At 42.4% G+C, this 27,193-nt stretch overlaps 1 protein-coding gene across 7 annotated transcripts; it reads right to left on the bottom strand.

The window, feature by feature from the left end:
* Nucleotides 1-110: 110 nt before the first annotated feature.
* HENMT1 (HEN methyltransferase 1) lies at nucleotides 111-27,156 on the bottom strand. Of its 7 annotated transcripts, none has more exons than XM_075832245.1 (9): nucleotides 27,075-27,092; nucleotides 26,920-26,967; nucleotides 22,434-22,565; nucleotides 17,627-17,731; nucleotides 17,252-17,364; nucleotides 15,739-15,873; nucleotides 12,748-12,930; nucleotides 2,424-2,601; nucleotides 111-848 (listed from the first exon to the last, which is right to left on the bottom strand). In XM_075832245.1, the coding sequence occupies exons 4-9, from the start codon at nucleotides 17,711-17,713 to the stop codon at nucleotides 405-407; spliced, it is 1,140 nt and encodes a 379-aa protein (XP_075688360.1). In that variant the 5' UTR covers nucleotides 17,714-17,731; nucleotides 22,434-22,565; nucleotides 26,920-26,967; nucleotides 27,075-27,092; the 3' UTR covers nucleotides 111-404. The 7 variants fall into 7 exon arrangements, with proteins under 7 accessions (XP_075688360.1, XP_075688359.1, XP_075688356.1 ...); XM_075832244.1 differs by lacking the exon at nucleotides 22,434-22,565 and adding an exon at nucleotides 26,548-26,598 and having other exon boundaries at nucleotides 27,075-27,090; XM_075832241.1 differs by lacking the exon at nucleotides 22,434-22,565 and having other exon boundaries at nucleotides 27,075-27,124.
* Nucleotides 27,157-27,193: the final 37 nt, after the last annotated feature.

Genomic DNA, 27,193 nt, shown 5'->3' with positions numbered 1-27,193 from the left:
CAGTATGTGTATCAGAGCTGAGTCTTCTAATGAGCCGTGCACATGTCTGTCCATCACATGACCATGGACAGAAGTTTATCCACTGGAAGTAAACAATGAGTGTTCCTACTGAATAACAACAAGCAGAGATTTTGAAAAACATGAGGAATTAATTCAGTAAGTATAATGGAAAATTGTATAATATTGGATTATACAAGAAATATCATTAATTTGCTGAAACCTGACAGCCCCTTTAAAGTAAGGCCCCCCAAAAAATCAAGAAACTTAAACTACAGTCGAAAATAAATGTAATAGCAATAAATGCACACATAAATAGCAGTCACTGAACACACATCAACCTGGGAAATCCGTCAAATACCTGCCAAAAAAAGTCTAGTACGTGAAACAACCACCCTGGCCCACAACTAACATGCAGAAATTAGACTGCTTATATCAGAATCCAAGTCATCATCTACATGAAGAGGATAAACAACGGCACTCCCATCATTGCTTAGTGTAATTTCTCCATTCATCATATTTCGTAGGACATCAAGACTTCCACAAAGTTTCTTCACCTTTGGGATAGCAAAGAGAGTTTCAAGTGGCACATGAATAGCATCTCCTTCTAGAAATGGTGGTTTGCCTTTGCCCTCCTCACTTTCTGCTGACGTCGGCAGAGTAGAAAGCCACCTTGACACTACACATGGTTCCTTCTCATGGTCTGCCATATTGGTCTTTTCCTCATCTTCAGGGAAGAGATTATGTATGAAGTTGGTTTTGATACGGTTTGCATGGGATAGAGCAATGTTTAGTACTACTTTACGCAGGTATTTTTCCTGTTGGATACTTGGATATACCACATGGAGAACCTATTCAGAGAAGAACAAAAGGTTATATTATTACTTGCATGTGGAGACTACTCAGTCTATCCCGTGTTGACAGATTATCCCTTTAATTCTCCTACCAATGCATTGTGGGATGAATGTACAGCAAGGCCACAGCATCTCTAATGCATTTCATTCAGGACTTAGACTAGGACAATGCAAAACTTGAATAATGTCTCTCTCATGTATTTAGATGTAGGTGTAACGTCTGCGGCCGCGGACCGTTGTCCTCACTCACCCGTCGACGTCCGCGAACGCAGACCTCTATGTACTGGCCAGTGCCTCCCTCCTAGGAGACGATAGCATTCGCGGCCGTTCTGCCCTGCACCATCTTCTAGGGTGCGCGCTGGGCCCCGCCCTTAAAGGGCCAACTTGCACATATGAAAATAATTAATTATCCCAGATCATCCTGGACCATAAAAAGGGCCCTGCCCTTTCACCCCTTGCTTGAGCATTGTTGTGTATTCCTATGTTAGTCTCAGCAAATGGTCCCTTAGTCGTATCCTGTTCCCAGTGTTCCTGTGCCCTGCTACCTGTATCCTGTGCTGTGTTTGTTCCTGTGCCCTTTCTAGTGTTGGAGTCATGTTGTGCCATCTGCCACACCTGCTGTCATACACCACGTCTGGCGTTATCTACCGTCAAGTTCCATCTGTGAAGCCTCTGCTACTGTCTGGACTATTACAGGTACTCTTGCACGAGGACTTTGCATTGACTTTGTATTCTGTTGTTTGACCATCTGCTACTAAGCTATGGCGGTGCGGCCTAGTGGGTCCACATACCAACGGATCGAGACAGTAGGTTTGCTTTTGCGATCATTATCTTGTTGCATTTTTTTCCCTTTCAGACAGATGAAAGTTAGATAAGTTGAAATCTTAGTCGTGCTTTCAGTTTGTAAAGAAAATCACAAAGTAGTGCTGTGTCCGTCATATGATGAATACCATCGGTGCCCAATAAACCCCATTAAAGAGGTTGTCCACTCCGGACAACTGATGACCTATCCACCGGATGGGTCATCAGTATATCATCGGTGCGGGTCTGACAGCTAGATCCCGCGCCGATCAGCTGCTCCGGTGGCCTGCGGGCACCGGATGTTATTGCCCATTATACGATGTACGGAGCCGTAGTTGGCTCCGTACATAGCATAGAAGCCGTGCTTCAGAACTGCAGCTCTGCTCCTATTCCCTTAAATAGGAGCAGAGCTGCAGCTCTGCAGCTATTCCGTGGCCGAAGCAAAACGCATCCAGCATGTATGTCCGATGCCCGGAGACAGCCGGAGCGGCTTAGCGGTGCGGGGTCCGGGTGTCGGACCCGCACAGATGGGTAGGTCATCAGTCGTCCTGTAGTGGACAACCCCTATAACTTACAATGAGGTTCATCGGGTTCACTCGTGGTGTCCATCGTTTTGACAGAAAGAATAGGGCTACTTGCAGTGCTATTCTTCTCGTCAAATCAGATTGAATTTGCGACGGAGCCTCCAATGCAAATGTGGACAGAGCATTGGTAAGTATGTTCATTTTAACGGAGAGTAGGCAAAATAATAAATAAAAAAATAGTACATACTTTCTTGTAAACACTTTTGTAGTTCCTTTTGTTATTTATGGATTCTTCACTTTCTGCATAGTTCTTGCTGAATATTCCAATTTGGGAGCAGAAACCAACGTCTTTGATTTCTGATTTTGCCTCTCCAACCCCAGTAAATTCTACCATGTAATTGTATTCTCTGGCTATACTCATGGCCCTGGGATAACAAAAGAGGTGTTACAATCATAATAACTGACATTGCATATAGGATTACAGAAGACAAATGTTTCCATTGAAGGGGTTTTCCAGTTCCATAATGTTTTTTTAAATCAACTGGATAGGTGTTAACATAAAGAAAATCTATAATTTCTTTTAAAGTTGTACTTACCTTACAAATCCCCCATCAACAATTCACTTGAACCCTCAAATGGTCCTATTTTTACACTACTCCCAACATGTTACCACAGCAGCCAATCACTGGCCGCAGAGGTGATGTGCCAATTTTGCTGACATCACTGCTGCGGCCAGTGAATTGCTGCTGTGTTCATGTAGCAAGTCATCATATCATTGACGGAGCAGGATAGAAAAAGATTGCTGGGTAAACCAGGGAACTGTCATCGCAGGAGAAACAGGGGATTGTTTTTGATATTTTAACACATTCAGTTGATTTAAAAAATGTTTTGAAGAGGATCTCTCACTAGTAATGTTAATCTCTAGTAATGTTAATGCCCAATCCCCTAGCTAATCGGATTGGTGCTGTCACACTGATGCTAGTGAAAATTGTGTCCCAAAAAGTTTATTACTTAAAAAAGTTATGAGCTTAATTCTAAATATGTAAATGAGCCTTTATTAGACAAGTGGGAGGTAACAGCAGCGATTCTCCTGAGGTGGAGCCTCCTCACCGCCTCTGACGCTGACCTATCAGCATGAAGATGCTTCACACAGTATGAGTACCAGTCTGGAGGGAAGGGGATCACTTCTAACAGCAATATCTCGGGCTGTGGACCACCTAGAACAGCAGTGGCATATGAAAGAGGAGATTCTAATCTTTCATATGACACCAGGATCGCAGTTCTATCTATGACCCAACTGGAGATATCACCAGTTGAATACACTGTCGGGAATGTAAGCTGTATACTATATAATCAGGCTGTGTTGCTGGGCAGGGAAGGGGGAGAAGCTGTATGCTGATTGGACAGCGCCATACAGAAAAAAATTACACCGCCAAGAGTGAAAAGAAAGAGTCACCTCCTATTTGGCTATTAGAGCCACATTATCATATTAAGAAAAATGGTCATAACTTTTAAAATAATAAAACATTTTTTTTAAAACAAATAACATTGTAGTTATCAGCAGCAAAACGCCTATTAGATTAGTTAGGAGATTGGGAATTGATAAACTGGTGTCAAAGTCTCTTTAAAGGGGCTGGAAAAGCCCCTTTATGTCTCTTGATTTCAATAGGAGTTTGTTTTATGGCAAATACAATGGGTTGGCTTCAGATAGCCTCCATTACATTAGGTTTCCATTGATTTTGACAGTCAGAATAGTTTAGTCTGCTAGGCTATTCTAAGGGTATGTTCACACGCTTAGCAAAATACATCTGAAAATCCGGAGCTGTTTTCAAGCGAAAATAGCTCACGATTTACAGACGTTTTTGTAACAACTCGCGTTTTCCGCTGCGTATTTTACGCCCGTAATAGGAGCTGTTTTTCAATGGAGTTTATGAAAAACGCCTCCAAAAACATCCCAAGAAATGACCTGCACTGCCCTATTTTGGCGACGCGTAAAATTAAGCCTCGTGGGAACAGAACACCGCAAATCCCATTGCAAGCAATGGGCAGATGTTTGGAGGCGTAAACGGACAGAATTACGTCTGAAACCACTGCGTGTGAACATACCCTAACAAATAGGAAGAAAAAATTGACGAGTCCCATTAAAGTCAATGGAAACATTGTGCTTTAGTTTCCATTTATTTAAAAAGCGATCCATCAGAAACAGAAGCTTTGACACATATTTGAACAGAGTCTAAGCCCACAATGCTAATACACTAGATATGTCTGCACATAGTATACAGTATAAATGAATACACGCTCTGTCAGGAAACGACCTACAGCACTCACAGAACGTATCCGCGCTCATTTAACAGAAAGTACGATAAATATGTAAGTCATCACTTATAGAGGCTAAACTGTCTCATATGGAACCTTATTGTTCCTTTTCCAAACATGATAAACAATTTATAGTACACCAATTCTCCACCTCCTCCTCTCTTTACTGCCAAAGTGAAAAGAAGCAGTTTAGTAACACATCGGAGGTGATTAATCTGTATCATCAGGATTCCTTGGCATAATGTCCCAAAGTTCTGTTATTTGTGAGATAATTGATGTCTGCTAAATAAAAGAAACACATTCGAGCTGCCAACCTTCAAGGCAGTGGTCTATAGAATAGCAAAAAATAGTTGGTATCAAGATTATAAGATTACATTGCCAAGGGGGCTGACTGCAATGCTTAAAGTCTATGTAAACCTTTGACAGGCATATTTTTTTGTATTTTTTTAAAATAATAAAACGGTTAATCAGTGTGTTTGGTGCAACTGTATAAAACTTTTTATTATAAATTAGTTTTACTTTTTGAGATACAGCTGCTCGGTATTCTCTATACAGAGCAGCTGTATCTAGCGCTAAATCCTGCTCACGCGCCTGACGGGTTCAGTGACAGCGGGTCCCTGCGTGTCATGTAAGTTCATAACTGCGCTATCTACAGGGGGTGTGTGGCATTATCTGCAGAGGTCACTGTACACATGGGGCACAAACTGGGAGCCTAACTTCTATAAGGGAACATAAAGGGGGCCTAACTTTCAGATGGGGGCACAAACAGTGCCTAACTTCTATAACGGGGCACAAACTGCCGCTGTGAGTTCCCCCGCAAAGGGACCCACTAAGTCTGTATTGCTCAAGGGCCCACATAAACCTGGAGCCGGCCCTGGGTTCAGTGTCGGCAGGTCCTGCAGATCTCTGACACGCAGGATCCACCTGTAATCTTTCACATATAAATTATGAACTTATAGGTGATAGATTACAGGTGGATCCTGCATGTCAGAGACACGTAGGACCTGCCGACACTGAACCCATCAGGTTCGCGGGACTGACAGATTCAGTGAAAGGCGACTTATCCAGCTGTTCTGTATATATAGATCTTCAAAAGTAAAAACAAGTTTTTAATAAAAACTAATTAGTAAGTTACACAAATCACACAGACTGATCTATTTTATATTTAAAAAAAAAACAAAAAAACACCACAGAAACAATGCCCATAGAAGTCTATAGAGAAGGAATGGGGAGCAGGAGGAGGGAGCAGAGAGAGAGATACAGACACGCTGCCCATAGGGGAGGGGGGGAGCAGAGTGAGAATAGGAGACACACAGACGTGCAGCAGCTTCTGGTAAGTGTGAGGGTATGTTCATACGCAGTGTTTTCAGGCGTAATTCGGGCGTTTTGCGCCTTCGAATTACGCCTGAAAAAATGCCCCTAATATGCCTACAAACATCTGCCCACTGCTTGCAATGGGAATTACGATGTTCTGCTCCCACGAGCCTTTATTTTACACGTCGCTGTCAAAATACGGCGCGTAAAATGACGGCTCAGCAAAAGAAGTGCAGGACACTTCTTGGGACGTTTTTGGAGGCGTTTTTCATTGACTCCATTGAAAAACAGCTCCAAAAACGGGCGTAAAAGAACGCAGCGAAAAACGCGAGTTGTTCAAAAAAACGCCTGAAAATCAGGAGCTGTTATCACCGGAAAACAGCTCAGTATTTTCAGACGTTTCTGGTCACTGCGTGTGAACATACCCTTATTGTAAACTATTCTCTGTGCTGGATTCTCAGCTACACTGTTCATTACTGCTGTATAATGTGTTTTATGCTCCTGCAGCTTCTATTTATGTGATAGATACAGAAAGGAAAGCAGGATTCTCCTTTTTTATGTGTTCAGTGTACAGAAGACATGATAGCCATTAGGCTCCATCCTCTAGCTTAAAGAAAACTGAGAATTAGAGAAAGGGCCTGCAGATGTGAAAACTGCTAAAAAAAAAAATGCAAAATACCATTCATACTATTGCCAGAAATAGTGTTATTCCTCATGTACACACATATGACCGCTTATTCCTAGGTCACCTATAAGATTAGGTACGCTTTACTTCCAAAATTCTGACAGCCAATATGTAATCTTTTAAAATGAATGTTTAGTAAGAAAATTATATTTAATTTAAATTAGATTTTCATTGTAAACATATCTTTATATGGTTATCCACACGAAAAAAAATCTTGAAATATTGCAGTTTTTACACTGTTTACTAGAGCAGACACTTCCCGTTCTCTGCAGAAAACTTGTCAGCTCTGCTGTATAGATTTGGACAAGATAAGGCTTCGTTCACATCTGCGCTAGGGCTCCGTTCCGACAGAGCTTTCCGTCGGAACGGAGCCCTGACAGGCGCAAACGGAAACGTTGTGCAAGGGTTTCCTTCGTTTTGACGGAATCAATAGTCCTTGCACAACGGAGACAAACGGAAACCATTGGCACCGAATCCGTGACCATTGAAATCAAAGGTGATGGAAACTGAAACCTGTGGTTTCTGTTTGTGCCTGTCAAGGCTCCGTTCCGATGGAAAATCTTAGACGGAACGTCAAAACGGAGCCCTAGCGCAGATGTGAACGATGCCTAAGCATACTCACCTCATTATCGATAACAGGGTGAGAAAGTTAATGACAGCTCTTTTGTACTTCTGGTGGCCTAGATCAGTGTTTCTCAACCTAATCAAGCCAAGTACCCCCTAGTGACAAAAAATTCCAACTGAGTACCTCCAAAGAAGCGATCAATTAGAATGATCTGCTCAGATCACTGTCAGAGATTCCGTTCAGAGACTTTGTTGCGGAATCCGTTGTAAACGAACAATGGTGCAGCATGCAGCGCTATTCTTCCTGTCAAAACACTGCGACGGAACCCTGACAGATTCCAATATAGGGCCCCTTGGTAGGTGATGATGTCTGTTGTGTGAAAGATACAGTACTGCATCATGATTTCTGTTCAGAAAAAATGATTAAAAAGTGGAGCACACAAAAAGTTTTCCTTATGCCCCACCCATTTATATAGGACATGCCCACAACTGACAACATTTGAATTGCAAACAGTACATATGACCACCTTATGCAGGTGCCTAAAACTAATACAGACGACACATCAGACCTTTCCCGACCCCCTTGATACAGACCCCAGGCACCCCCTGTATATAGACATAAAATATTCCCCTGTATACAGATCCCAGACCAGACCCCGCTGTATATACGGACTTCCTTATGTATACCGGCCCAAGATCAGATCGCCTAAAAATTGCAGACCCCCTAATAATTACAGGCCCCAGATCAGACTCCTAATAATTACAGACCACAGATCTTTCCCCCTAAATTACAGGCCCCAGATCAGACTCCTAATAACTACAGACCACAGATCTTACCCCCTAATAATTACAGGCCCTAGATCAGACTCCTAATAATTACAGACCACAGATCTTTCCCCCTAATAATTACAGGCCCCAGATCAGACTCCTAATAATTACAGACCACAGATCTTACCCCCTAATAATTACAGGCCCTAGATCAGACTCCTAATAATTACAGACCACATATCTTACCCCCTAATAATTACAGGCCTAAATCAAACCACTAAAAATTACAGATCCCAGATCTGACACCCTAAAAATTATGGACCCCTAGATCAGACCTCCTAATAATTACAGAACCCAGATCAGACCTACTAATAAATACAGATCCCAGATCAGACCCTCTAATATTTACAGACCCCAGAATAGACACCCTAAAATTTACAAATCCCATATCAGACTCTGCCCATTTACTTGGACAGACCTGTAAAGTGAAGAATAATCATGATGAAGGCGGTGACGGGACCATCGCAGAACAAGCAGCGGCAGGACCAGAATATGCTCTTGGAGCTGGGCGGGCTTTGATAGCGGACATGCCTGCTCTGTAGTCACGTTGGCTGGCACGTCAGTGTCCTAGCAACCAGCAATTAAACATTGCTGGGCACTAGGGCAGACTTAGATTTTTTTTTTAGTACTCGGTGTACCCCCTGAGGCTGCAGCGATTACCCCCTTGGATACATCTATTGCAAGATGAGAACCACTAGTTAGATAAGACAGGACAGCAACACTATACACAGATTAAAGCCTCATGCGCACGGCCGTGCCCGTAATCACGGCCCGCAATCGACCGACGGCCACGTGTTGCGGCCCGCATTTTCAGCCTGTGCTCTCATACAAAGTATGGGAGCACGGCCCGTAAAACGCAAAAGATAGGACATGTTCTATCTTTTGCGGTACAGTTCTACAGCACGGACACCTATCCGTAGCGATACGGAAAGGTGTCTGCAGACAATAGAATTGAATGAGTCTGTAATTGCAAACCGTATTACGGTCCGCAATTACAGAGATTTTTTTACGGTCTTGTGCATGGGGCTTAAGGCCCTTTTATGCAGGGCAATTATCGAGTACACGAGCGTTCACAGTCTATTGAGGGATTCATAAAAACTGGCAAAAAAAAGGACACGTCCTAATTTTTTACAAGCCGTTCACACAGTCTGTTAAAAAAAAACTACCATGTGAATAGCCCCATAGAAGTGCATTGATTTTAATGCAGCTGTCTGACGGCCGGTAAAAAACATCCGACACATGCCCAATTATCCCTTTTGTTTGAATAAGCCCTAATGAATGGATGTGCCGGGTACTCCAGAGTGGGAGCCACTCTTTGTAGCTTCCCTTTGATCTGGCTAATGTACCAGTCCTTCTAAATGAATTAGAATATCATCAAACAGTTAATTTATTTCAGAAATTCAATTCACAAAGTGAAACTCATATTATATAGATTCATTACACACAGAGTGATCTATTTCCAGCATTTTTTCCTTTTAATGTTGATGATTATGGCTAACAGTTAATGAAAACCCCACATTTAGTACCTCCAAAAATAAGAATATTATATAAGCCCAATGTAATGATAGGGGTAGGGAAACGGACAAGTGAGCCCTAATCTACCCGCCACTCTGTCCCTGCCTACTTGCAATGACCCGCCCTAGGCGACGGGGTACAACTGGGCGGCGGTCCCTACGCTCAGTAAGTGCACGAGACAAACAGACAAGGGTACACAAAGCTAAGGGAAATGGGTCAGTTGCCCACGGCAACACCGTGAGCAACAAGAGAGGTGAATGAGCCGAGTCAAACCAGGAGTGTACGAGGTACCAAACGCAGAGCAGGAGAGTAGTCAGTAAGCCAGGGTCAGTATGGAGCAGGATCAAATAGTCAGAAGCTGTAGCTGGGCCAGGAAACCACACGAGAAGAATCACAAGCAAAGGAGGTACAGGAAAGGCAGGTATAAATAGACAGAGGGCGGGAGCTAGCTGAGTCTGGCCAGGCTGCGATAGGCTCTCCCACTCCTAAGCCTGCCAGCCTGAGTGGTGGAAGCTGGAGTCAGTCTCAGAGACATAGACTCAGGTGCAGACTGATTACTTATGGGCGTTAACCCCGAAGCTGTGCCTGGCAGATCCTTTACACCCAATTTCAAAAATGATTTGTAATACCTACATTTTGGCCTACTGAAAAGTATGTACAGTATATGCACTCAATACTTGGTCGGGGCACCTTTTGCATGAATTACTGCATCAAATCGGCGTGGCATGGAGGCGATCAGCCTGTGGCACTGCTGAGGTGTTATGGAAGCCCAGGTTGCTTCAGCTCGTCTGCATTGTTGGGTCTGGTGTCTCATCTTCCTCTTGACAATACCCCATAGATTATCTATGGGGTTTTGGTCAGTTAGTTTGCTGGCCAGTCAAGCGCAGTGATACTGTGGTTATTAAACCAGGTATTTGGTACTTTTGGCAGTGTGGGCAGGTGCCAAGTCTTGCTGGAAAATGAAATCAGCATCTCCATAAAGCTTGTCAGCAGAGGGAAGCATGAAGTGCTCGAAAATGTCCTGGTAGACGGCTGCGTTGACTCTAGACTTGATATTATTTCCATGAATTAATTGCCATGAATTGGTTAAAGTTTAATAGGTTACCATATATGAAAATGTGTTTTTTCCCTTAAGGGGCAGCAGAGTATATAAGGGGCAGCAGGGTATATAGGGGAAGAAGGGTATATAGGAGGCAGCAGAGTACATAGGGGCAGCAAATTATATCAGGGGCAGCAGAGTATATAAAAGGCAGCAGGGTATATAGAGGGCAGCAGAGTATATAGGGGCAGCATAGTATATAGGGGGCAGCAGAGTATATAGGGGCAGCAGAGTATATAGGGACATCAGAGTATATAGGGGCAGCAGTGTATATAGGGGCAGCATAGTATATAGGGGCAGCATAGTATATAGGGGCAGCATAGTATATAGGGGCAGCAGTGTATATAGGGGCAGCATAGTATATTGGGGCAGCGGGGTATGTAGGGGCAGCGGGGTATGTAGGGGCAGCGGGGTATATAGGGGGAAAGAGGGTATATAGGAGGCAGCAGAGTATATAGGGGCAGAAAAGTATATAAGGCGAAGCCGAGTATATAGGGGGCAGCAGGGTATATAGGGGTCAGAAGGGTAAATAGGGGGCAGAAGGGTAAATAGGGGCAGCTAATTATATAAGGGGCAGCAGAGTATATAAAAGGCAGCAGGGTATATAGAGGGCAGCAGAGTATATAGGGGAAGCAGAGTATATAGTGGCCATCAAAGTATATAAGGGGCAGCAGGGTATATAGGGGAAGGAGGGTATATAGGAGGCAGCAGAGTACATAGGGGCAGCAAATTATATAAGGGGCAGCAGAGTATATAAAAGGCAGCAGGGTATATAGAGGGCAGCAGAGTATATAGGGGCAACATAGTATATAGGGGGCAGCAGAGTATATAGGGGAAGCAAAGTATATAGGGGCAGCAGAGTATATAGGGACAGCAGAGTATATAGGGACAGCATAGTATATAGGGGCAGCAGTGTATATAGGGCAGCCTAGTATATAGGGGCAGCAGTGTATATAGGGGCAGCATAGTATATAGGGGCAGCATAGTATATAGGGGGCAGCGGGGTATGTAGGGGCAGCAGGGTATATAGAGGGAAGGAGGTTATATAGGAGGCAGCAGAGTATATAGGGGCAGCAAAGTATATAAGGGGAAACAGAGTATATAGGGGGCAGCAGGGTATATAGGGGTCAGAAGGGTAAATAGGGGCAGAAGGGTAAATAGGGGCTGAAGAGTTTATAAGGGGGCAGTAGAGTACATAGGGGGAAGCAGAGTATATAGCGGCAGCACAGATATCTTCATTTCATCTGTTCTACTCTAATATTAAACACACACTTACAAAGAGACATAAACACATGCAGAGACATACACACACAAACACACACAGTGTATATATGTGTGTGTGTGTGTGTGTGTGTGTGTGTGTGTGTGTGTGTGTGTGTGTATATATATATATATATATATATATATATATATAAAACATACACACATACAAAGACAGAGACTTTTATACACATACACACAGAGACACACAAACACTTAGCATCTCTCCTTGCTGACAGGATCACAGGCTTCTTGCAGGACAGGCTGTGGGCAGAACTTCCTCCTCGGCTCCTGTTTACTCCGTGTGTGTAACGAAGAGCAGGGGACAGGACAGAGAAGAGCACAGTGGCGCCTCCTACATGCTGGGAGGGTGCAGCACCCTGTGCACTCGCACAGGTCACATACCCCTAAGGCCGGCCCTGGATATTAGGTACTTCACCACTCCCTGAAGAAGATAACGCGAAATGAGGTGGGAGGACATCACATGTATACACGCCACTATTATGGGTCAGTATACTGGTTTAAATTATACCCAATATAATTTTTCATGTCCTTATTTAGGATGGTTACAATTGTTTACTGTGCTTAGTAAGGGTCTCGTGACTACCCTATGTGCTGGGATGTGCTGGATATTTATTCCTTTGCACACCTAACATATACCTGTATTCGCTATTGCTAGTTGCGTTATACTTTGGCACTTTATTAGTATCTGTGCATGTGATATCCACCCGCCTGTTTGGGTTGTATATTTTATGTGTGTCTTGTGTATATGTCTTTAATGTGGACTTTGTCAGCCTAATTATGGAATAAAAGGTTTTGTACTTTTCGCCTTTTGTGGTATATTGGTGATACTCTCCTATTGGTATTAATATATAGGGGAAAGCCCTTTTCTATTAACTCAGAATTCCCTAGTAAATTATTTGAAAATGTGTTTTCTAGACCAGCCAAGAGCTTTATTCATCAAGAATTAATATAAAAAGAACATCTCACCAGCTCTGAAATTCTTTTCTGTTCCATTCAAACTTGTGGTCTGGGTGTCTGAAGCTTGTTTTTTTAGAGAGTAAGACATTGAACTCTACATTTGGAGTACTGATCACTACAGAATTAGGAGCCATAAAACCAAATAGCACATCCTGGAATTTTTCAAGGACGTCAGTTTCCAGGTGTTCGATCCTTCAAAGGGATAAATAAATAAAAGACCAGTAAAATTGTGCCAAAGATAAAAACAGTAAAATCACATTAGGAAATATCACCAGTTGGAGAAGAAAGCTCAAGTATACTCTTTTAGAAAATATAAGGATTGTGCTATATCTATTACCAGATATGCTCCATGTAGTAACAGCGATGTCTTCACATGTCCTTTAGATGCAAAGAGACTGCCTGCTCCTGCTTATGTATATAGTTTATACATAATAGTATATGTAAGGCGCACCGACAATAGATTACCAGAAAAACATATGGCCCCCTCAAAGCCATTGCTACCTGGGCTGCCCTAAGAGATATGCTGGTTAGAATTTTGTCTTTTCAAGATCGTGACTGTATTCCGAAAATGACAAAAAAATATTATGACAATGCTAGTATTTGCTTTTTACCAGATTTTTCTAGAGATACTCAGAAAAAATGGCAAGCTGAGATGTAAAAAACAGACTCCATTCATTGCTGATACAATATGCTGTGCTTTACCCGGCCAAAGTTAACGTGGCATATAAAGATACTGTTACGTTTTATGTTAAGCCTGAAGGGGGCTTCAGACTGGATTGACGCTCATTGTGTTTAACTCCTTCACGATGCAGCAAGTTTGGGCATTGAGGAGGAAACAATTATTTTTTCTAAAAATCGCTGTATTCCGAGGGTCTTCTTAATTTTTCCATTGATGTAGCCGAATGACACTGCTGTAGGATACATATATTGTATAAATAGCTTCAGTAAAAAAAAATCTGGGGGGGGGGGATGAAATAAAAAAAAAGCAATTCTGTTATTGTATTTTGTGTTCAGTTTTTACAGCATTCAACATGCGGTAAAAATGTGAACTTTATTCTGTGGGTCGCTACAATTACAGCGATACCAAATTTATATTGTTTTTTTAAGTTTTACTACTTTTGCACATTAAAACCATATATATATATATATATATATATATATATATATATATATATATATATATATATTTGTTTTTGTATCGCCACATTCTGAGAGCCATAACTTTTTTTAATTGTCAATGGAGCCTAATGAGGATTGCTTTTTGAGGGACGAGTTGTATTTTTAAATGGCATTACATTTGGGTATATGTAACTTATTCGTTAACATTTATGACGTTTTTTGAGGGAGGGGTATAAAATAAATGGCAATTCTACCATTGTTTTTTCGTCTTTAAAATTGACGCTTTTCACGGTGCTGCACAAATAACATGTAACCTTAGTTCTATGGGTCGGTATCATTATGGAAACATCAAGTATGTATCGTTTTTTGTTAGGTATTACTACTTTTGCTAAATAATAGCACATTTCATGGAAAATTTTATGTCGCCGCATTCCGAGCCATAACTTTTTCATTTTGTCGTCATTGTAGCTGTATGTGGACTTGTTTTTTTGCGGGGTGAGTCATATCTTTTATAAAAACATTTTGGGGTACATATAAATTATTGATTAACTTTTATAAAAATAATTTGGGGGGGGGGATAAAAAATAGCAACTCCTCAGTTGTTGAAATAATGTGTTAACTTTATTATACAGGTTGTTATGATATATATATATATATATATAGGATTCATTTTTTTAACACTTTTGCAATATAAAACAATTTTTTATTGAAAACAATGGTTATTTTATATTTACTTTGAACACTTTAATTTTTTCCTACTAAACTTTGTTAAACTGTGATTAACTATTTATTTTGTCCCACAAGGGGACTTCAAATGCGATCTTCTGAACGATACTATAATGCTTTGGTATATGCAAAATATATTACAGCTGGCACCCACTGCAGATGGCGCTTAGAATATGGCAACACAAAAACAAATACATTTATATAAAAGGTTTTTTTTTGTGCAGAAGTAGTAAAACAAAAAAAAACTATATAACTTTGGTATCTCTGTAATCGTAAAGACCCGCAAAATAAAGTTAATAATATGTTATTTATACCACACGGTAAACTACATGAATTTAGGACGCAAATATGTAGGGTAAAATTTGTTTTTATTTTCCATTACGCCCCCAAAACAATCATTAAGAGTTAATTAATAAATTATACATTCAACAGAATAGTGCCATTAAAAACTGCAACTTGTCCCACAAAAAAAAAACGGGAAAAATAAAATAGTTGAAATGCGACAATCAAAAAAACTTAAAAAAATCAATAAAAAAAAATCGCTCCTCTGTTAGGCATCCGTTTAACATATTCGTCATCCATAGGCTATAATGGTATCCGTTTAATGTACACAAGCTATTTAAAAGCGCATGACGTATACGTTAAACGGCTGCCTGTCACCATGCCATACAGTGGCATATGTCACCCATTTTTTTTTTTATTTATTTTTTTTACAAGATTCCATGTTATGGAACAGTGTACATTGCTACGCTATTCCATACTTTAAAAAAAAAAAGGACACTGGGATAATAGAGCCCTATGTACATGTTTAGCGTGTACGCCGATGGTACAGGCTAAACATAGTGAATGAACGTGATGTGAAGGGGGCCTTAGTGACTACCCATTACACCACTGTTTTTTAATATCGGTTGGGGAGTTTATTATGTTTTACATTTTAATGGCTCATATTTTAGGGATCATGTCTTTCGGTGAATCTATTGACGCCCTTCTCTGTGAGTTACGGACACTTTTCTGTGATTAGTTTGTATTTCAGAATTAGAACAGTTTTTCTTTAAATGGGATATACACCAGGTCTTTGCCTCTCAGTTTAATACAGAAGACATAATACTTTATTTAGACAGCACGGTCTCACATCTAGTGTTTGTATGTACTTACAGCTCAATGCAAGTTATTAGGTGAAACCCAAGCAGAGCAGGATCCTTCTCAGACACAGATCCGTGGTACAAAGTTACAGTCAATGATCTTTCCAGTGGCTCCAGGTAATGGATTGCGAGAGGAGTTAAAATATACCTATTGATACAAACATAGCAGATCACTTTTCCTACCATATATATCATCTTCTCTGTTATTATACTTAAAATGTTTACTTTACATGTATAATAAAAAAAAATAATAACAGTATAAATCACAATGCTTGTCGCGCTGCCTTCATGTGTGTCTATCAATGGGCCAGGGAAGAGTGGTGATAGGCTGAAGAGGAGAAGCAACAGGCATGAGGTAAGTGAGAGGGAAGCTGGCACTGTTAACAGGTGGGTTAAGAAGGGGGCATGTGGCTGGCACTTTTTAGAAAGCATGTGCCTGACACAGTTAAAAGGGAGTATGTGGCAGGCATGTTTGAGGGAATTTGGGATTACGTCATGAAAGGGTGTACGACCACGACCATTATCCCTCCCAAATGCTGCATCTGCCCCTGAACACATTTATTTAGCAAAGTCTATAGGTCTGCTGTATACATTAAAATTTATGTCTGCAATGTTTCCAAATACAAGGCTCTACAGACAAGTATGTGCGGCTACAGGTAGGTTTAAAATGTACCTAACATTTAGGCCTAGTTCACACACAGTTTTTTGGCATGGTTTTTGACATGGAAACCGCTCCAAAAAACTTCCGAAAACACCCCCCATTGATTTCAATGGGAGGCAAAGGCGTTTTTTCCCCGTGAGTGTTTTTTTGCCACTAGAGGGCGTGCACGCTGGTTCCCGGGCTTAAGGGGCCAGCGCGCGCATATGTAATTTATTATGCTCCAGATCACCTTGAACTATAAAAAGGGCCCTGCCATTCCGTTCCGTGCCTGAGCGTTGTTGTAGTCTTCCCACGTCTGTATCACAAATGGTCCCTTAGTGTTATCCTGTTCCCAGTATTCCCGTGCGCTGCTACCTGTATCCCATACTGTGCTTTGCTCCTAAGCCTGTCTAGTGTTGGAGTTGTGACCTACTGTCGTCCGCCACATCTGGCACAACCTGCTGCACCCACTGTCGTCCGCCTTGTCTGTCGCAACCTGCCGCACCTACTGTCGTCTGCCACATCTGGCGCAACCTGCAGCACCTGGTGTCATCTGCCGAGTCTGTCGCAACCTAGTGCACTTCGTGTAATCCGTCAAGTCAGGCGCAACCTGCCACATCCAGTCCCATCCGTGCTAAAGCCTCTGCCATTGTCTGGACTATCTCAGGTACTTTTCATGCTACGAACTCTTTGTATAGACTTGTGCATTGACTCTGATTTGGCCAGCTGCCTCTCCGGTACGGCCGAGCGGCCTATTGGGTTCACATACCCCTAGATCGTGACAGGCGGAATTCAATTTAATTCAGAAAACCCCTTGAATTGATTGAGGTAAGGCTATTTTGAGAATACTTATTTTTTCCTAAATGAAGAAAGTTACTGTACTTACCCTTTTCTTTTCAATACATCCTTATCAATGTCCACACCAACAAGCTCTTCAATGCAGTCCCGAAACTTCAGCCTGTGTAGAAGTGAGCATTCACTGCATCCCAAATCTGCAACCTGCAGAGTGAAATGTAAAACCAGTCTGGTTACTGACTAATCACTAGGCCAGATTCACACAGCACAGTTTGATGCAGTTTTTGATGCCGAAGTAAGGAGTGGATCATTACAAGCGGAAAAGTATAATGATCAAACAGTGTCTCAAGACTAAGGTGTAAAAAGGCCACAGCAAATAAATAAGCATAAAAATAGAAAAGTCGCAAAAACTGTCGTTGAGGGCGTCATAAAGGCTTTAAGATGAAAATATAGGTAGAAAACTAACCTTTTTAGGCCTGTGAGTATCGACGTATGATTTCACAAATTCATATCGTTGTTCATACAGTGGTGGCCTAAAGCGTATTGGCTCCATGTGTCTTTAAGTTGACTTCTGATGAAATGTTAAAAGCCGTTTAATCCAAAATCAACATATTCAACACAGCAGATAATTGAAGTGGTTTAAAGAGGCTCTGTCACCACATTATAAGTGCTCTATCTTCTACTTAAGGAGATCGGCGCTATAATGTAGGGGACAGCAGTGCTTTTTATAAAAAAAAACAATCTGTTTTCACCACTTTATTAGCGATTTTAGATTTATGCTAATGAGTTGCTTAATGCCCAAGTGGGCGTGTTTTACTTTAGACCAAGTGGGCGTTGTACAGAGGAGTGTATGACGCTGACCAATCAGCGTCATGCACTCCTCTCCATTCATTTAGTCAGCGCATAGGGATCCTGCTAGATCCTTATGTGCTGTCTTATACTAACACATTAACGATACTGAAGTGTTTAGACAGTGAATAGACATTCCACGGGATGTCTATTCACAATCTCTGCACTTCATTACTGTTTCTGTGGTAGTTACAGCAGAGTGCAACGTTTCGGTCTTAATGACCTTCTTCAGGCACTGAGCCGTGCTGGGGATTGTTGTACGACCTTACATCATTTTTGGGGAAAAATGGGAAAAGGAGGTTTTTCAGAACTTTTTTTTTTTTTTAAATGTTATTAAACCTATTTCCATACTTTACTCAGACAAGGCAGCTTAAATATGTGACACATCCACCTTAATAAATTAGTTGCATCTCTGGCTATCCATGCACCAGAAAGGGTAATCTATGCCAGCCGCTAGCTACCGGAGACTTGTGCCATAATTTACACCAGCTTCTGGCGTAACTATGATAAAACTGTCTGCCCAAGCTTTAGAAAAGTGCAGAAACAGTACAAAAGTCAACATTTTTTTCAAAAAGTTTATAAATTGCCCCCAAAGGCTTTATACACCCTTTTGAATTTTTTTTTATCACTCAAATGCATCTAAAATAAAATACAAAATTAACCCACTTTGCAAACAGCAAGACTATTAAACATTTCCTATAGTTTCAGCTACAGCTCCTATGCAACTCCACAGTAACAGACTACACATTTAACCATGTGTAGTCTCCTACTGCAGTCATACTCTTCCATCTGTACCCTACTTCTTGCTCACCTACTGAATTTACATTATCAGGAGGACAGGTGTAAGGGAGAATGACCATGAAGACAAAGATCTGCATAGGAGCTGTCCATGCAAAATAATTGGAAATGTTTAAATATTTGCAAAGCGGATTCATGTGTAGATGCATACAAACAATAAATAAAATAGACTTAGGTCCTGTTCACATGGAGTTTTTTGCAGGAGGAAAATTCTGCCTCAAAATTCAGTTTGGGATTTTTAGGCCGATTTTGACCTGCCTGCACCCCGTTTTCCGAGATTTTTGCAGCCTTTTTCGCTTGCGCCCATTGAGTGCTACGGTCAAAAATCGCCGCGAAATATGCTTTCTCTGCTTCCCATTGATGTCAATGGGAGGTCAGAGGCGTAAACGCCCGAGGATAGGGCATAACGATACTTTTTACCGCAAGTTTTTTTTCCCAGCTCGCAGTAAAAAAACGCGTCCGTCTCCCATTAAAATCAATGGGAGGCATTTTCGGACGTTTTTTGGTGCGTTTTCCGACGCGGTTTCCGCGTCAAAAAAACTCTGTGTGAACTGGCCCTTAAAAGTGAACATGTCAGCAACTTTATGCTGTCCTCTCTGATTTAAGCAGTCACTCACTTATGTGGGATTGTGCAGTGATAATTGAGAACTTACATTTTTATCGTTACAGCGCGCTGTGAGGAAGGAGTCTGCCGCTCCCTTCGCCCAACCGCTGTTGATTGACAACTTCCTCACTATGCACAGTAATAGGGGGATAGCTGTCAATCATCGGCGGCTGGGTGGGGCAGCGACAGTGCATGAATACAATGGACTCCTTCCTCACAGCGCTCGAATTACACTGCAATGATAAAAATTTACGTTTTCAAAAATAACAGCACAATCCCTGAAATCAGACTGCTGAAATCAGTGCTGCCCTCAGAGAGGTTACCTTAAGGGCATGGCCACACGTGGCGGATTTCCTCCGCAACTGTCCGCATCAATGCCGCACCTAATCCGGGTTGCGGATCTGCCCAAAATGTGCAGAAAATTGATGCGGACTAGCTGCTGCGGACTGCGGGAAAAGTGCTTCCCTTCTCCCTATCAGTGCAGGATAGAGAGAAGGGAGAGCACTTTCCCTAGTGAAAGTAAACGAATTTCATACTTACCGGCCGTTGTCTTGGTGACGCGTCCCTCCTTCGGCATCCAGCCCGACCTCCCTGGATGACGCGCCAGTCCATGTGACCGCTGCAGCCTGTGCTTGGCCTGTGATTGGCTGCAGCCGTCACTTAGACTGAAACGTCATCCTGGGAGGCCGGACTGGAGACAGAAGCAGGGAGTTCTCGGTAAGTATGAACTTATATTTTTTTACAGGTTGCTGTATATTGGGATCGGTAGTCACTGTCCCGGGTGCAGAAACAGTTACTGCCGATCGTTTAACTCTTTCAGCACCCTGGACAGTGACTATTTACTGACGTCTCCTAGCAACGCTCCCGTCATTACGGGAGCCCCATTGACTTCCTCAGTCTGGCTGTAGACCTAGAAATACATAGGTCCAGCCAGAATGAAGAAATGTCAAGTTAAAAAAGCAAGACGCATCCGCAGCACACATAACATGTGCATGACAGCTGCGGACTTCATTGCGGAAATTAGAATCTCCATTGAAGTCAATGGAGAAATTCCGCCATGAGTCCGCCACTGCTCCGCAACAGACAGAGCATGCTGCGGACACCAAATTCCGCTCCGCAGCCTATGCTCCGCAGCGGAATTTTACGCATCGTCTAAACGAACACTGCTAAATTAAAGTGGAAGTCAATGGACAAACGGCTCCGCTGTGGATTAACGCTGCGGAGTGTCCGCAGCGGAATTTAAGTGAAATTCCGCCACGTGTGAACCCAGCCTTAGGATCCCCTTTGGAGATGCTATTAGGAAATCTCATGGTGGTTACAGGGGTGGTTGTAATAGTCACAGCTCTTGTGTGGTTTTTAAACCCCATCCACATGTACTGGAAAAAAAATCATCATGAAATGCAGTAGAATTAGTAGTGTATATATATATTACTGTGGTAGGACTATAAATTATATATAAGCATCAATGACACTAAATATACAACTATTACGCTTAGTTTACAGCGCATATTAGGGTTGCACGATGCATCGAAATATCGATAAGCAAACGGTTCAATACCGTGAATTTGTGTATTTCAATACTAAACTATGCGGCCGCACAGCTTAGTATTGTAATACATGAATTTAGTCACTAGCATAATGTGATGCATCGGTACTTTAGACAGAGGACATGATTCACCCCCGAGCCCTTATTGTTTGACGCCATGGACGTGGCTCCTATTTGGCCCATATCCAGATGACCCCTCTTACATTCTATGTATACTGTATACATTATAGACCTCCACTTTCAACGCAGTTTAAATATAGGTCCTGATCTTCCGCTGAATGTTACCGGACATGTTTATGTTATACTTTTATACATCTCTACATGTGGAAACTGTTTGATTTGCTATTATTTTGTATGACATTGCTTTACTCGATGATTTTCATTGTCCTACTTGACTGAACTTATGATTGAATTGCTGGTTTCTCTTGTACTTGCAGTGGACACGTTGTCTACACATCTCAATGCTCTGTATTTTCCTCTGATGTTTTACAATAAACTTTATTGGTGAATTTAAAAAAAAAAAAGACAGGGAACATGGTGCACACACTGCAAAGAGTCCCCATGTTCTCTGATTTGTTCTCAGAGCTGGTGCCACCAGTCTTTAGTGCAGCTCCGTATGCATCACATCATGCTGGTTGCAATCAGGTGCGGGGCAATGGCTGTAATACACAGACGCAGCCCCGCTCTCAAAGGCGGAGATCAGAGAAACTTACGTGACAAAAACCCTTTAACTCTATTTTACTTTTTATTAGTCCTCATAGGGGACTTGAACCAGCGTTTGTTGGATTGCTTGCACGATATAATGCAATACTAATGTAGGGCGTAATAGGAGCACAAGGATGGCAGACCTGTAGGTTTTCATTAGGCCCTCACCAGAGGCGCAGCTAGGTTCTCCAGCACCTGGGGCAAAGATTCAGTTTGAGCCCCCCCCCCCCGCCCAAACTCTTTCCCGACATCTTCACTCCTTGCCATTTTTGTTTTCTCTACCAATCAATGATGTGTCATTTCTTTTCCACATTTCTTATTATGTAACTCGAGCATAAAAACATTTGTACATTTTACAAGCAATATAGTTCTATACACGACACCAGAACCAAGCTCATTACATACATACAGCACCAGAACAAAGCTCAGTACATAAATACAGCATCAGAACCAAGCTCAGTACATAAATACAGCTCCAGTACCAAGATCTGTACATATATACAGCACCAGAACAAAGCTCATTACATATATACAGCACCAGAATGAAGCTCATTACAGCTCAATTTAGTGCAACCCCTGCCATATAGGTTTGCACTAATTTGTTTCCAGCTCCCAGAATGGCCTGAACAATGGTAAGGATAGGCTGGGAGTTGCTGTTTCACAAAAAAAAAAATCATATCATAATCATACCACCCATCATCTCACTGCAGATCATACAGTGACTACATTACTGATTAGAGGCAGAATAAACATTTACATTAAGTGACTCACCGGTGACGTCTCAGATTCTAGTTATTTTTCTCCATCCGGTCCAGACCTCTATGATGACTTCTCCCGGTCACAGCCCATTTCTGTCGTTTGCTCAGATGTCTTCAGCTTCTCACTTTTCCAACATTTCTACACCTATAAACAAAGATAAAGTTCTCATTATACCACACACTACGCCCCTAAATATAATAGCGCCATACACTGTGTCCCACACACACACCGTGCCCCCTGTAGATAGTGCCTGCCATAGAGCCCCCTGTAGATAGTGCCCCCCATAAAGCCCCCTGTAGATAGTGCCCCCATACAGCCCACCCCTGTATATAGTGTCCCACAAATAGCTCCCCATATAGTGCTTCAGATAGCCCACCCCTGTATATAGCCCTTGTAGATATAGCCCACCCCTGTATATAGTGCTCCACATATAGTCCACCCCTGTATATAGTGCTCCACAGATAGCCCACACCTGTAGATATAGCCCACCCCTGTATATAGTGCTCCATAGATAGCCCGACCCCCATATATAGCCCCCTGTACATATAGCCCACCCCTGTATATAGTGCTTCACACATAGCCCACCCCTATATATAGCCCCCCTGTAGATATAGCCCACCCTGTATATAGTGCTCCACATATAGCCCACCCCAGTATATAGCCTCCCTGTAGATAGAGCCCCCCCGCCCCCCCCCCCCCACGTAGATAAAGCCACACACTTTTTTATTACGATAAAATAACAAACTATTCAAACTCACCTTAATCCCGTTCCCACGCCGTCCAGCAGCAATGGAGACCTGCTCTCTTCTGCGCAGGTCTCCTGGGGTTGAACGAAGCATCTATGAAAGGCTCTGATGGCAAGGCAGAATGACTTTCCCTGTCATTCAGCGCCTTTCAACGACGCAAGCAGCGCAAAGTATTGCGACGCTTCACTCATGGAAAGGCGCTGAATGGCCGGGCACGGAACATACCCGGCCATTCATTGCTAATTGTACCTGTGTCCTATAGACGCAGGTACAATTATAGTGGAGGGGGTGGCGCTGGTGCCCCCCTCTAAGTTGCGCCCGGGGCACATGCCCCACCTCCCTAGCTACACCCCTGCACTCACGCTGCCATGACAACCATTGGCACCACGCTATGGTGTCATGGAGGGGTGATGGGACATCAGAGTGAGCAGCACCCCTCATTCTAATGGCTTAGATGCCGAAGTCGCTATTGAATGTTTCATACAGTCGACACGCTCATCTTATGGGGCGGACTCATCCCTTGAGCCTGATTCATACTTTTCCCCCGGCCTCCACTTCAACTGATGCAGAACCTTTTTTTTAAGAATAAGGGGAGTTTGCTGCCCATCGAGACTGATTGATATGAAACACCCTCATCCTTTTTAAAAAAAAAAGAATGTCTGCAGCATCTGAGGTGTGTATTATAATGTTTAATAGACACTGGAGCTGCTGAAGAAGCTTTTTATTATTGAGAGAGGGAGCACTACATGTCAATCAATCAGGAGTTCGCACATAAAAGGGAATTCATGCAAAAACGACCTGCAACAGAATTCTTTTTCAGGAAGAGATAAATAATATAGCGCCACTCATCTGTATAAGGCTGTGTTCATATCACCGTTGCCCTTCCGTTGAGGGGTTCCTTCGGGTTAACCCCTCAACAGAAAGGCAAACTGAAGCCTCAGCTTCCGTTTCCCTCACCATTGATCTCAATGGTGATGGAAACATTGCTAAAGGTTTCGGTTTGTCACCATTGTGACAGGATTCCGTTGTTTTGACGGAATCAATAGAGCAGTTGATGGAACCTCTCAACGGAAGGGCAACGGTGATGTGAACAGGCCCTAATCCTCGGGTTCTGACAACAGAATTTCATGTTTATACACATATTATTTACGGACATGTCATTTCCAAAGATGTGTATTACAGTAGTATTATTGTATTGACTTTTTTTTTTTTGAGTGACCTAGGAGACATTCACATGACGTCTTGGCCTACGTTTAACGCATACGCTGGGAAAAGCTCACGACGTATACCTAACAGGAAGGCTAAGATGCATACCTAACAGTGGCACCCATCATGCATAGGATAATAAGGCATCTGCTTAACATATACATCATGAACTCTCCTGTCCTTTTCAGGACTTATACATTTAACGGATGCCTGTGATGTATGCCATACAGTGGCATATATCACCCATAGGCTGCCATGTTAAAAACATGTATACTGTGCAGTATACTTTTTGCTGCAGGATCCCGTTGTATGAAATAGCATAGCCTACTTCTCTGTTCTATACCTTAAAAAAAGATATACCAACGTATACCAGACCGACGGAGGTAAAAAAAACACTATTTTGGCTCTTTAAGGCCAATTGAGCACTATGGACACATATAATGAGTACATCAGGAGAAAGAAGGGATGTGAACAGGTCCTTACTTGCGACTGTTATATAGATGCAATATCAAGAGTATTTGATAGTTTGGCACCCATAAAAAATTGAATTAATGTTGGATCCATCCCATCTATGTATTACATAGTTGTATGGCTGACTGCAGCTTCCCCCCAGCAATAACAGTTCATCACTAGGCCAGTGTTTAAAAAGGGTATTCCCATCTGGCTATGCCATAAATGTCTGATAGGTGTGAGTCCGGGGTCCCCCGAGCTGCGCTGCATTCAGGTGGAGAATGGAGAGTACAAGCGTGCGGCTCTCTACATTCACATCTATGGGTATTATGCAACAGCTGAGCATGATTAGGTTGGGGGACCCATTGTTCTTCACACCTATAATACATTTATGCCATTTCCTGTGAATAATCCATATATGTCTGAGACGGGAAAACCCCTTCAATTTAAAAAAGGAGTTATTTTCGTGAGACAACCTCTTTAAGACTGATAAGTAGTTTGGAAAATAACTTCCTGAGGGCCAGTTCACATCAGTGCTAGCTTCTGTGTATCTGTTCTAGCTACTCTGTCTCTGTTCTGGCTTCTGTGTCTCCGTTCTGGCCTCTGTGTATCCGTTCTGGCCTCTGTGTATCCGTTCTGGCCTCTGTGTATCCGTTCTGGCCTCTGTGTATCCGTTCTGGCCTCTGTGTATCCGTTCTGGCCTCTGTGTATCCGTTCTGGCCTCTGTGTATCCGTTCTGGCCTCTGTGTATCCGTTCTGGCCTCTGTGTATCCGTTCTGGCCTCTGTGTATCCGTTCTGGCCTCTGTGTATCCGTTCTGGCCTCTGTGTATCCGTTCTGGCCTCTGTGTATCCGTTCTGGCCTCTGTGTATCCGTTCTGGCCTCTGTGTATCCGTTCTGGCTTCTGTGTATCCGTTCTGGCTTCTGTGTATCCGTTCTGGCTTCTGTGTATCCGTTCTGGCTTCTGTGTATCCGTTCTGGCTTCTGTGTATCCGTTCTGGCTTCTGTGTATCCGTTCTGGCTTCTGTGTATCCGTTCTGGCTTCTGTGTATCCGTTCTGGCTTCTGTGTATCCGTTCTGGCTTCTGTGTATCCGTTCTGGCTTCTGTGTATCCGTTCTGGCTTCTGTGTATCCGTTCTGGCTTCTGTGTATCCGTTCTGGCTTCTGTGTATCTGTTCTGGCTTCTGTGTATCCGTTCTAGCTTCTGTGTATCCGTTCTAGCTTCTGTGTATCTGTTCTAGCTTCTGTGTATCTGTTCCGTTCAACATTTCCATCAGAGAAAAAGGTGAATGGAAAGCCAAAAGGAAACTATCTCTTCTGTTTCCATTACCATTGATTTCAATAGTAGTTTTTTTCTTTCAGTTGGTGTCAGTTTGCTGCTGTTCAGTTGTTGTTTTTTTTTCTCACGAAAACCATAGCGTAGTCGACTACGCTATAGTTTCTGTGAAAAAAAACCTGAATCCTTACGGAGCGGATGCAAACTGAAGCGAACAAAACTGATGCCATCAGAAGCTATAGTTTATGTTCGGCTTTCCGTTCATCTGTTCCCCTGACGGAAAGGTTGAACAGAACGGATAAACGGAGGCCAATAGACTCCAATCACACAAGCTTCTAATGTGTATTCCAGACCGTAATGGAACCATATTGTGTGCCGTACTGGGGGGCCACGGTTCTATATGCGGTGTCATATCTAATATATGGCATGGCCTCATTGAAATGCATTACCACCGTATTCTGGATCCGTGTTATATGGATACTAAATTCAATCGTGTGTATCTGAAATACAGAATAAAGAAACTCATCTGGACATGAAATACACGATATGTGCAGGCAGATATATGAGTGGCTGTCACTCGTCATCGGTAAGGAGGGCGGAAAGAGACGACGGAGCACCGGACTCATTAATATTTGTTATGGACTATTATCCAAACTACTCAATATTGTTTAACTAGTCTGACCGGTCATAATAACAATATTATATCATGACTGAAGATCTATACAGTAAAACACATGGTCAAATTGAGAGTAAAACATTATGCCAACAAAAATACCTGCTAAAAAAGTGACAACTGTAGGAGCAATAACTCAAAAACGTACCACTTAAACGCACTGCTGCTCATGGAGTCATCAATGACTACTGATCTACTAAAAGAGGAGAGGCGGAGTTTTCATCAAATTATATTTTTCGCAAGTACTGCGCAAATACAAATCCATTGATAAATATTATGAACTACGATGCCACGCTGACTTACAGTGTTCACTGTCCAGTTATGGTTTAAATAAAGATTCGAATCAGCAAGAGGAAAAAAACAAACCTCATGGGCTAACGCTTTTCATCCTGATTGGTTATTCCATTGCTACAAAACACGAG

Source organism: Rhinoderma darwinii, chromosome 7 (assembly GCF_050947455.1).
Source record: "Rhinoderma darwinii isolate aRhiDar2 chromosome 7, aRhiDar2.hap1, whole genome shotgun sequence".
Classification (NCBI taxonomy): Eukaryota; Metazoa; Chordata; class Amphibia; order Anura; family Rhinodermatidae; genus Rhinoderma; species Rhinoderma darwinii.
Note: the sequence above shows the minus strand (reverse complement) of the source record. Positions and strands in the feature narration are given on the sequence as shown.